The sequence below is a fragment of the Schistocerca gregaria genome, chromosome 7 (genome assembly GCF_023897955.1).
Source record: "Schistocerca gregaria isolate iqSchGreg1 chromosome 7, iqSchGreg1.2, whole genome shotgun sequence".
Lineage (NCBI taxonomy): Eukaryota > Metazoa > Arthropoda > Insecta > Orthoptera > Acrididae > Schistocerca > Schistocerca gregaria.
In genome coordinates, this window is record NC_064926.1 from 245,715,378 (window position 1) to 245,728,181 (window position 12,804).

Genomic DNA, 12,804 nt, shown 5'->3' on the forward strand with positions numbered 1-12,804 from the left:
GCATTTAGGAAATGCACATTAGCGGGCTAAGCCAATCATTTACTCTAATTCAAACAAAACTGCTATTCTGTTTACCTAGTCAATAAACTGTGTCATTGTAGACTGCCTTAATATCATCAACAGTATCGTTAACACTTTATTTAAAATTCCTGGTAGCTGTATGCGTATTTACATATTTCACCCAGAATGGCTGCACCCACCTTTGTGGAACATACACGGAAATAAAACTTCTTTTAAAGACAGAAAATGTTACTGTGTGTATGTGTGCAGGGTACACACGCAGTTCATTACTCCCTAGGATAAGTCTGAAACTAAGGAAAACCTTAATTAGGGAGAGTTGATGCTGAGTTAGTATTTAAGGAGACCAAACAGTGAAAGTCACCACTTACCTGCCCCCCCCCCCCCCCCCGTCCTCCCGCCAGGGCAGAAGAAGCGTACTAAGTCTGTCTGCGTGTACAGTAAATTTCCTGCGCAGGTGTGAGGGAATGTTCTAAGGGTTTGCGTAGCGTGTATCAAAGAGGAAAAACTTTTAAAACAGACATCCAATCTAGCCAACACGCCGAACTCTTGTCGTTAATCCACCATGCGGATTCTATCCAGGGTCGGCGTACCTCCCCGTCGTGGAAGCGTTCGTTTTTAATGTACATGACAACCCAGGCGGGTTCTCGGAATCATGTTGCGATTGACGTTACGCAGCATGCTCTTTCATTTAACATACAGCTAAATCTTGAATGTTAGCAAATGTTTATTTCACCAAAATACTCCATAGTTGAATTCATGTGATTTTATAGCATAAAATGTTTTGCATTTATCAGTACAACCAATGAAAAGCAAGTATCTTTAACGCTTTCAATTCAAAATACAATCCGTGATAAGTTACGCAGTGACATATAGGATAGCTTAGTAGTTATAGTGGCTGCGTATATGCAACATTTAAAAAAAGTGTTCGTGCCAGAAAATGGATATTACTTTCATGACAAAGAAAGAAGATAGTAAAAAATCGCTTGAATACTTTATCAACAAATAATTTATGTTTTCGTGTTATGTTAACTTACAGAGGTTGGAAAATGCACAGAGGTAATAAATATTTAGCTTATTCAGCACAACAGGTAACAAAAGACCATATGTTAAATGCTTGTTTTCTGTAAAACCATATAATAATAATTCATTTGTATTTGACAGTTGACTGGTTTCATTCACAGTTGAAACCTCCCACCTCCTATTTAAATTTAACATGAGTACATCACCTGATATGACTGCAGTATTTATGTAGTAAAAATATTCCTCTTCTAGAACAAAAATTTTACGCTTCAATGAACAACAACGCAACCTGTTGATTCGTTTATACCCATAAATATCATGGCAAGACGGAAAGTATAAGTGGCTCTTGCAATTGTGCTTAAGTAAGCAAAAGTATGAGCAAGACATTTGATGATTCTAACATAGCCTGCAATTGTGAACGCGTCCTCCCTTATGCTCGCATGTGATGTGTCTGTAGACTGCTTTTTATAAAACCTAACACCTAGCCGTAACAGTACGCATCACAAAAGCCACTACCTCCTGTCTCGAAGTTCTCAACAGCTGAAATCTACCTTGTGTTTGCTGAAACGTGAATGTACGGAAATTCCATCCGCCAAAGGCAGTTTATCGCAGTTCTACTGAAGGTAATGTAAAATGAACTCAGTGAATTGTACTTGTCAGATGTACTACTGACTGACACAAAACATAAGTGAGCACATCGGAACTGAGAACGAATAAAGTAAAAACTTGTAAGTGACTTCTAGTTGAAAAATGATTAAAGCTAATTTGAAACAACACGACAAATCAGTAACGAGGTTACATATGTCCTCCAAGCAATCACGTTGTAAAGCAATGATACATCTTATCAAATACAGAACAAAATCAGCGTCATGTAATCTCAGAACCCCTCGTAATGTATCTATTATATATGTGTGTATAAGTGTAAAACTTTTGTTCCGCTTCGGTCTGTTTGTTGGGGCTAATCTCAGGAGCTACCGTAGTTAGTTTTATTTGATTTTCATTAATAGACAGACTGATTTACCAGGAATGTTTGTGTACATAATTCGGTGCCAACAGGACAGACGATGCTTAATCTGTCTCAAGCTGCTGTGAAGGTAATGCAATTCACATCTAACAGCGAATGGCAAAACTCTTAGGAGGTAAAGTTCCGGATAGCAACATGCATCTGTGCAAGAACAGCCCACTTCTTCAGATGTACTGACTGCAAGTGGAACGTATTCGATGCAGTCACTCATTGTCTACACACCTTGATGTAATCCTATTTTATTTATTAGGACACTTTGAAATTATGTATAAGACTGGTGCGTGAATCTCCACTGGTAAGTAAGATCTCTAGATGTTTCATGATAATCGAGGAGGCCACATGTTTGCTTGATTTCGTGCGCAGCACTGTTTATCATAAGGTGAATCAACCAAAAATAACGGAACTGTGACAAACGTGGTCAGATTTGTGAGCTTCATAAAGAAGGGAACAGTCGAGGGAAATATTTTCTTCTCATCTAAAGGTAGAGGAAAAGATGGAATTTGGAAATTTCTTTTGAATGACTGCAGAAGTTGTAGAAAGTCTCCCACAGACGGTTGGGTGGCGCTTTTCGTAACGGAATGTCAGTTTCGGTCTGTAGATATTTGCTTCCACCAGAGTTTCAATCTCAGCTCACACTCACGATTCACTGCACATTCTTTGAACAATGAGCACTGAGACGTATAAGTAAGCAGTCGTTTGACAACAACTGCACAGCGAAAATAGGGGTTACTCATAACTATCAGGTAGTTAATTTTTCAGGCAAAAAGCATAGTGATTTCTGAGATGATACGTCAGCAAAGGATTCAGCTTTGAATCTTTTACGTAAAGAAAGTCTTCTCAGCAGGGGAATGTACGAAACAACTACCAGTTTTCGGCTCTCTGAATCAAACGACACGGTTCTGCGCGTCGCTTGGCAAAAATGTCTGCAACAAGAGTGCAACAAAGAATTGCGCAATGAGTCTGAAAAGTTTGCCCAAACACACACCACACACACACACACACACACACACAAATATATATATATATATATATATATATATATATATATATATATATATATATATATATATATATATATTTTACAAGAGACTATCACGTAACAGACATTTTTGCCAAGCGACGCACAGAATCGTGTCGCATGTAGGTTTGATTCCGAGAGCCGAAAACTGGAAGTCGTATCGTACGTTCCACTGCTTGGAATACTTTCTTTCCGCAAAAGATTCGAAGCTGCATACCTTGCTTAAGTCCGAAAAACGAGGTACCGTTTTCGTATTTTACGACGGAACGCCGAACGACAAATAAGGAAAGCGGCTGCCTGACCCCCTTGTGGCTGGAAGTGTACTCACGTCAGAGCACAGTTTCACTCAAAAATAAAAAGTCTGAAAACATAGCTCACGACTACAGAATCGTCTTTCGGATCCTGCAGCGCGAATTATAGTAGAAGTCAGAACTATAACAAAGTTAACAGAGAGATGTATTTGAGAACTGTAATTCATTCCAAAAGGGAGAAGTTATAGATTCAGCGACAGTAACTAATATATAGACATTCGTGCGGACCTGAATTGTTTTGAAGTTAACTACTTCAGATTTTTGAAATTTTAATAAAGTGACATAATTTTTTTACCCATTTGTTATCTTTTCGACCTCCTACAGGAAAGTCTAGGCTTGCGAAAACCTGCCACAGTGTCAACGCCAAAGTCTCAAGCGTTTTTTTCCGTCACTACAATTTACATTGTTTTTAAACATATTAATGAAATCATGATGTGCTCCTATCATTACCATGAGGTGCCACTCGAAACGCCAAATGAAAATGGAACATGCAGCATCTGTGCCTCCTAAGAACTTTTCTGGTGTGCGCTACTTAAGTACGAGTAGTTTGACTTACTTGAAAGTCGTGATATTCCGTTATTGACATTGTCTAAGTCTCATGAATATCATTAAGCAGTGGCCCATAAAAGAATTTTCTTACACTTGACCATAAATACGTGATGTTTCCTGTGCGAAGCTGGGGCGGTCTGCTAATATTAAACAAGTGGCAAATAAGCATGAGCCACATCCACAGAAGGCTTAATGAATGATCGATTTTAATCCTTGTACATGGAGCAAAGTCTCAACCACAACAAACAGGTTTAAACTTGTTCACAAACAAAACACATTTGTAGAGCTGAAAATTATATTACGGGTAGTGCTCGCTACGTACTAGCATTCAGGTTGGCGTGCAATGAAAGACCCAACAGAATATCAAAGAGGAGTGATGTGATTGTAGTAGGAAGGGTGGGGGGGGGGGGGGCGAGGCGTATAGCTGGAGCATCAGTAATCAAGACAGTAAACTGATTGAACGTTTCAAGAGCAAGTGTTTCAAAAGTCATGACAGCCTACAAAAATTATGGAAAACACTATCTTTTAAACGTAATAGTGGACGAAAATCTAAACTAAATAACACAGGTCGTCGTATGGTAACACAAATTGTGTGAAGACAACACAAAACTACGGCGGCTAAAGTGACTGCAGAGCTCAAATGCCATCTTCGAGACCGCTTGTATATCGACACTGTCTGCCGAGAACTCCATAAAGCGAATATTCATGGACGAGCTGCTATACCGAAACCATTAGTAACAACAAGCAATACAAAAAAGCGTAAAACATGGTGTCAGGTGCATAAGTCCTTGACGGATGATCAATGGAAATACGTAGTATGTTCTGATGAGTCAAAGTTTTCGTTATTTCCAATGTCGGCCTGAGTTTACGTCTGGAGAACGCCAAAAGAAGTCTACAAATTCTTGATTCCAACGGTTAATCACGGAGGCGGAAGTGTGATGGTGTGGGCAGCCATATCATGGTATTCCGCTGGTCCCATCATTACTCTCAAAAGCCGTGTTGCAACCAACGAATATGTGAACATTGTACGTGATCAGGTGAATCCCATGTTTCAAACGTTGTTCCCCAACAATGATGCCATATTTCCGGACGATAGTGCACCCATTCGTACATCCGGAGCAAATCTTAGCTACGCGGGCACGCAACTTCTGTAGAGGTTCACTTCAAACTCAGCATACACACACGTGACTTTTTGGACAGACGAAAACTGTTCATAGAGAGTCTTTGCAAGGTGTTACTTATTATTCGCTTAGAGATACTTTAGTAAAAAACTCGTTGTCTAACAGGTCACTTTAAGTAGTAATGGACATTATTTTTGGAAAGCCACTGTATCGTACAGTATTCTTAACGTATGGGAGATGTCTTCCACCAGCACAAACAATTACCAATCATATAATAAAACATTTGAAATGCACATGAAAATCGCTACTTAAAGCGAGTAGTTTGCTGTAAATATAAAATTTAGGGCTGCCTAATAATCATTTCTATATATTTCACGATAGTAATGCAGCCAGTGAAGAGGGTGAAAGGTTAAGCATATGCATATATTTCACGAAAGCCAGTGAAGAGAGTTAAAGGTTAAGATGTACCAGCATATATAACGGAAGTTTAAATGACCCTTAGAGAAATTATAGAGAAATTCTCGCTTTTTGCAGAATGGTGGTGCCAAGGGCGGCCTGGACATGAACGTGACGGGAGCCTGGAGGATGGGCTATACCGGCAAGGGCGTCGTCGTCTCCATACTGGACGACGGCATACAGACCAACCATCCCGACCTGGCGCCCAACTACGTAAGCCTCTCTACTCTTATACCGAACGATTTATACTAGCGTCAACATTTAGTAATAACACAGTGACTCCGAAAACTGTTTTTTCATGTGGACTTGAAATGGTCCATTGATAGTTGTGCCACCGAGAATAAAAACAAACTGTAAAATTAGAATTAATGCGATTCGTTCTGATGCTTTTAATTTATATGTATTTCCTATAGTTGCTGTTTTTCCAACAGGAATTCAGTAAATCTACGTCTCACCTGAGACATTCCATTATGACAATCTCGTTAATGTCATGTGGATCAGCCATTAGAATCTGTGTTTTGCGATTCAGCCAATTTGCGTTGTGCGGATTGAGTAACTCCTTGGCGGACATCTGGGGGACGCGGCAAGAGAAGGCTATACTCTGGTCACGCAACTGGCGCCCAATAGCGCCATCACGTTCACATTAGGGGGAACTGGTGACCAGCCCATGAGCTTGAGATCACTATCATGCTCCTCATTGTAGTACGATACTTGTGATATGATCAGTTATTCTACTGGAGGCTGCCACCTCCGTCGAGGAAGACGTCAAGCTTTAAGGCATGCAGGGGATCCGTAATAATGAACTTAAAAAAGAAAGGTAGGAAACAAGAAAACAACATCACACGACGAAGATTTATCCAAATCGGGCGGTAATCGGTAGATATCATGTACATGACCAAAGACTACAATCTCAGATACCGTGGTGTGATTTATTCAAGAGACATTTTCACAAACTGAGCAGGTCGTTAACGGTTTGGTTCACGTCAGGCCCTTATGCAAGCAATTATTCGGTTTCTGAATGAGTGATAGGGTTGTTGGCTGTCATGGGTAACGACGTGCCAAATTCTGTTCAATTGGCGCGTCACACAGTAAAATTTTTTAGTTCGTTTCGAGGGCCCTGGCCATAATGCTGCAAACGTCCTCAGATCCGGCGACCTTGCTAGACTAGGTAGGAACCCGTAGGGCTCATTGCTGTGGAGACTCAAGAGGTGTACACCGATTGGTGCACTTTGGAACGCTTCTGACTGCGTCAGCACTGTACTTTGTCGTCAGATCTGCCATAGATAGCTAGACATTTTGCTCCATAGAGATGGCTAGTTTCTGAACTCTCTTGTGATGAGATGTGGTCGTCCAACTCCGTTCCTGTACTCGAGATTTCACATTCCTTCAAATTCTCTAGTTAAATATTTACAACTGTAGTCTGCGAACAGCCGTAAACATTCGTTGTTTCCTGCAGACCATAATTCAGGGTCTAGTTACACTAATGTGACAACGGCCAGTGTTCGAAGTCGAAATGAAATAACCACTTACAGGCGGTAGGTGGTAGAACTCGCAGTGGAGGCTACATAATGTGTGTCTGAGGGTCGCGGGAAGAAAGCACACTCATTGCCCTAATGTGGAAACGGGGTGATTTATCTGGCGTCCAAGAATACATTATCGTTTTCTTATAACTGAGGAATGGAAGCATTTCCGAAACGATGAAGTTTGTAAACTTTTCCTGTGTCGCCGTGGTTAAAGAATCCAAAATGGCACCATCCAAAAGAGCATGGTCCTCCATAGGAGGCGCCTGCTTCATGTGCCCATGCTGATTTCTGATCATCGGCGACGAACGCTGGAATCTGCACGCCAACACCCCAACTGGAGCCTCACTAAGTGGCCAATAGTGGCCTCTCCAGGTGAATCATTTTTTATGTTCCATCTACGTGAAACGACTGAAAGTAAACACCCTGCAGAAGGTCCAGTGCGTGATGTAGCTGAAGGCTATGCTAAACTGTCGTCTCGGCAAATGTGTGGCGACGCTCGGTCTGCAATCACTGATAGTGGCGACACGCGGGTCCGACGAATACTAACGGACCGCGGCCGATTTAAAGGCTACCACCTAGCAAGAGTGGTGTCTGGCGTTGACATTCGTGTAGTATGTGGTGTAATAAAGAATGGGGGTTCCTATTTTTAAAAAAGCAGTTGATATCCGTTTGACCTATGGCAGCGCCATCTAGCGGGTCAACCATTGCGCCATCTGGTTTCCCCCTACAAGCTAGACAAGCTTCGTTCTTTGTAGTTTTTTCGTTTGACGCTTATTTAGTGAGATATTTGGCCCGGTCACGATCAATGGACCACCCTGTATATAACGCAATGAATAATAAGTGGGACAAGTTGGAGTCACGGTTGAAACGCCATCAGCACTCCGCTGTTTGGTGGAATTGTTTAATTAAACCCACAGAAAGTGGCTTAATCTGAATACAATGACTGGAATAAGCTTATGGACTCACCTCCTCACCTAGGGCTGGCCAAGTTTTGCCGAACTTTATGCGTGCAGCGTGTGTGGGCCACGTGAGGGCCACGGACCGGCCTGTCTCGGTACTTCTCGGACGTACCGAGACCAGCGCGACATTTCAATTAACATCGCGGTGCGGCAATATGCTGTCGACGACACTATGTCACTTCGTCAGAATTGTGGTGTCAGCACTGTTCAGCCTTCGCTGTTTTTCGTTTCTATGAAGGACTATAACTGGTCCAGGGGCTGTTAGCACAAAAAGTCGAAGTCCAGTGATCTATCACAACAATGCTTTAAGACGAGTGGGATTGACACAAGAGAGCGATGAGAATTCTCAGTTCGCTTAAGCAATGAGTATCGCTTATTTACTCCGACACTAGATCACAGTGTCATGCAGACAGAATTTGAACTTTGAGAAGACAATGAACGAACAAAACATTACAATGATCGACAGGTGGGATTCATTGTTCTGTAAGCCAAGAAGAAATTCGTGCTAAATTTGCTGGAATGGAGCAATTCAAGAAATTAATGGTACGAATAGTAAAATTTATGAAGTCGCACAGTTTATTCAATTTTCTGTTGCCAAAGTTTTCAATGGAAATGAATAAAGAGTATGGAGATTCATTGGATCATTGGTAAAATTTTGGGAAGATGTGGTTCATCTCTAAAGGAGACCGCTTATAAAACACTAATACGACCTATTCTTGAGTACTGATCGAGAGTTTGGGATGCCAACCAGGTGGGATTGAGGGAGGACATAGAAGCAATTCAGGGCGGGATGCTAGATTTGTTACTGGTAGGTTTGATCATCACGCGAGTGTTACGGAAATGCTTCAGGAACTCGGGTGGGAGTCTCTAGAGGAAATTTAGAGAACCAGGATTTGAGGCTGACTGCCGTACAATTTCACTGCCGCCAACTTACATTTTGCGGGAAGACCATAAAAATAAGATAAGAGAGATTAGGGGTCGTACAGAGGCATATAGGTGGTCATTTTTCCCTCGTTCTGTTTGGGAGTGGAACAGGGAGAGAAGATTCTAGTTGTGGTACGAGGTACCCTCCGCCACGCATCGTATGGTGGTCTGCGGACCATTTATGTAAATGTAGATGTAGATTTCATACGAGGGCTGTCCAGAAAGTAAGTTACCATCGGTCGGGAAATGGGAACCACTGGGAAAATCCGGGAAAGCTTCGCACAGATGTGTTGGTCAGTGTCTCTAGTATGCCCGTCAATGGTATCGCGGCGCTCGTTTCAGTTTTGAGTGAACAGTGAGCACGTAAAGATGCGTAGGGAATAGCGTCTCCAGCCAAGCATGAGGGCCCGCTGAGAGATTTCGCCTGTGTCATGCTGCCCACATAACACAACTATCGAGCAGTTCCTTCTTCAAGCCAATTCTCGGCCGCACACTGCAGGCGAAAAGAAGACGCTCCTGCAGCGTTTCCGATGAGAAGTGTTTTATCACCCGCAATACAGTCCGTGATTGGCTCCCCCTGAGTCTCTTTTCTGCTCACAAAAACCGCTGGCCATGAAGACAAAAATTTTCGACAGACAGCGAGCTGCACACCTGGCCGAAAGCACAGGCGGCTGCTTTCTATGACGAGGATATTGGAAAGTTGATACAACACAACGACAGAACTCGAAGTTGGAGCGGCGACTATGTAGAGAAGTAGGTGGAAGGTGTACCTAACTGTTGCAAATAAAATGTTTCTGGTTTTCATTGTGGTTTCCGTTTCGCGACCGATTGTAACTTACTTTCTGGACAGCCAACGTATATTACTGCAAGGTGTGTTGGCTGTACGTGTACGTACAGACCCTGTGACGAAGTCGTAGACGATTGCAGAACATGAGCGCCCTCGATACTTTCTGATCCTGAATGACCTACCTTTAGGCCTAAGAACAACAGTTTAGTGACGAAAGGACATCAGCAGCTTAGTCCACCCCCTGTCTCTAAAGGTAACTTTTTATGATGCTCCACAAACGCGGTAGGTCCACCGAGTGTTTCGCTCAAATCTGGAGGGTTTTAGAAAGGACCCTTTGCTGTTTTATTCAGGAAAGTGAATGTCGCAGGCCCCCATTCCCTCGTGTAGTAACGCCAGAACAAGAAGCGAGATAGAGGGATGATAAAGCAAAAGCACTCTTTTCCACTTCCGATCATGTTCAAATTTCGTCGAATAGTGTTGAACACTCCCTACTGCTTCCAATTAAGTTCAGTGAGGATGCAGCCCACAATGTCCTTAGAGATGGGTTGAATGATTCGAGGTGCATACCTGAAACGATATTGCGATTTAAATGACACTATTGTTAAATTTATGAAGGCAAAAGGGGTACAGGAACGAAAATTTGAAAATCCGAAATGGATTGCAGAGTTCTATTTTTAAGTGGATATGACCGCAAACTGCTCACAGTAAGACACTACAAGGTAGCTTCTTCCAGATTTGATGGAAATGCATTTAAAAGGAAAATATGACGAAGGCAGTCTAGTTCCCTCAGTTCACTCACGTTGAAAAGAGGGCGAAATTTCAAGAATTCATTGTGGTCTTGCAAGAATTGCCACGAGAGTTTTATAAAGATTTAGAGACACTGTCAGTCTTACATCTGCTTTAGAGCTGTTTTCGACACAATTTGCCAATTCAGTTAAAACTGCCCCTGTGTAAGTGCAGATATAACTAAAAAAATGTTCAAATGTGTGTTAAATCTTATGGGACTAAACTGCTAAGTCCATAAGCTTACACACTACTTAACCTAAATTATCCTAGGGACAAACACACACACCCTTGCCCGAGGGAGGACTCGAACCTCCGCCGGGACCAGCCTCGCAGTCCATGACTGTAGCGACTTAGACCAAGATATAACTCACTGTCCTGCAACCTAATTCCACTTTTGCTTATAAAATTTTTTGGATTAAAACTGTGCAGGACGTCTACATTGTTCTTGTCAGGTAGATTTTCCACGTCTACGTAATGAGGCTGCAAAAGTGCTGCACTATTTCAATCTACATATTTGTGAGAAAGACTATTTTCAATTTTGAAACTAAGTTAGTCATATTTACGTGGCAACTTGAATGCGAAACTCTGTGAAACTGTCTGCGTATGCCGACAGTTTGTACCACATAATAATTACATTGTATCTTCTGCTAGACAAAATAATTACTTAATAGGAAAACTTATTTTGTTCGTAATATGTGTTATTGAGAAATGTGAATCACAAAACCAAGTCGGATGCAGTACGGCTGTACTGCCATTGAAATGGGGTGGGCTTGCTGTTTTCCCCTCTTGCCCTCCATTCACTCAGACAGCGTTGTGCTAAGGGTGGAGGGGCGGTGTATGTGAAGCGAGGCTGAGAGATGTCCTAACCGAATCGAAAGGGTTATCAAATCCAGGAGCGGAATTATACGATATTACACGATGCTTGTGATGATTGCTCCATAGCTGTTAATTTTTTGCCTGCTGAGGTTATGTTGCAGTAGAGGAAAAATATTGACAGTAGAATACCACGTAAACAAAATTTGAGCACAGATAATTAATATAAGCAAGTAAAGGATCATTTTTTCGAAACCCTGTAATTCTCAACTAAAGCAAAATTTTGAAATTTGGCACAGTTGCGCATACAGTCTTCCTCTGCACACTGTGACATCACCCTCAGGCTCGAAGATGCTTCAGGCACCAAAGTCTCGACACATGCAAAAAATCTGCCACGGCTCATACGTTCATATGACGTGTACGGTATGTTAATGACGTTATATCGGCACCAAACTTGACCACGATTCTGCCCAGTGCCATCGTGGTCGTGTTAGGCGACGAGAAGAATGTCACAGCCCTCTTATTACATTTCACCACTTCTTTTGATACCTCTAAAATGGCGGTAATCATTGAAATCACGCGGTTTTCTTGTGACTGGCCTAGGGCAACACACCAGGCACACCGCAGATCAGAAACGGCATGAATCCCAACCTCTGACACTGCTGACACCCGCGGACCTTTCAACCCGTCTCTAAGGACATTGTGTGCTGCACCCCCACTGAACTTGACCATACCACTTTGGAGTGCAGTGCGTGCGCTTTTTTCTTCTGATGTTCTGGTTGGAACCACTAGGGAGTGTTCAACACTATTCAACGAAATTTGAACATGATCGGAAGTGGAAAAGAGTACGTTTGCTTTATCATCCCTCTTTCGCTTCCTGTTGTGGCGTTACTACACTACTGGCCATTAAAACAGAACATTCGACGTCTTTAAATTGATCAGCCGTCTAGGATTTATACACCTCACACCATGTTTTACGCTTTTTTGTATTGCTTGTCGTTACTAATGGTTTCGGTGTATTAGTTTTATGGAGTTCTCGGCAGACAGTATCGATAGATATGGGGTCTCGAAGATGACTGTTGAGCTCTGCAGTCACTTTATGCGCCCTAGTTTTGTGTGGCTTTGTCACAATTTTTGTTACCCTATGTCGATCTCTGTCTGAAATTTAACCGACAGGAAGAAGAAGTTGCTGTGATATGCAACTGATTAGCTTTCCAGGGCATTCACACAAGTTTCGCGCCGGTGGTGACACCTACAACGTGCTGACAGGAAGAAAGTTTCAAACCGATTTCTCATACACAAACAGCAGTTGACCGGCGTTGCCTGGTGAAACGTTTGTTGCGATGCCCCGTGTAAGGAGGAGAAATGCGTACCATCACGTTTCTGACTTCGATAAAGGTTGGATTGTAGCCTATCGCGATTGCGGTTTATCGTATCGCGACGTTACTGTTCGCGTTGGTCGAGATACTATGACTAGTATCAGAACATGGAA

The 12,804-nt window shown here is 42.3% G+C and overlaps 1 protein-coding gene across 1 annotated transcript in view; it reads left to right on the forward strand.

Annotated features, from left to right (window-relative positions):
- LOC126281749 (furin-like protease 2) overlaps positions 1-12,804 on the forward strand; it is a 710,013-nt gene that overhangs the window by 342,402 nt on the left and 354,807 nt on the right. Inside the window, 1 exon segment of the mRNA XM_049980936.1 lies at positions 5,599-5,733. Within this exon segment, the coding sequence (XP_049836893.1) occupies positions 5,599-5,733 (135 nt within the window).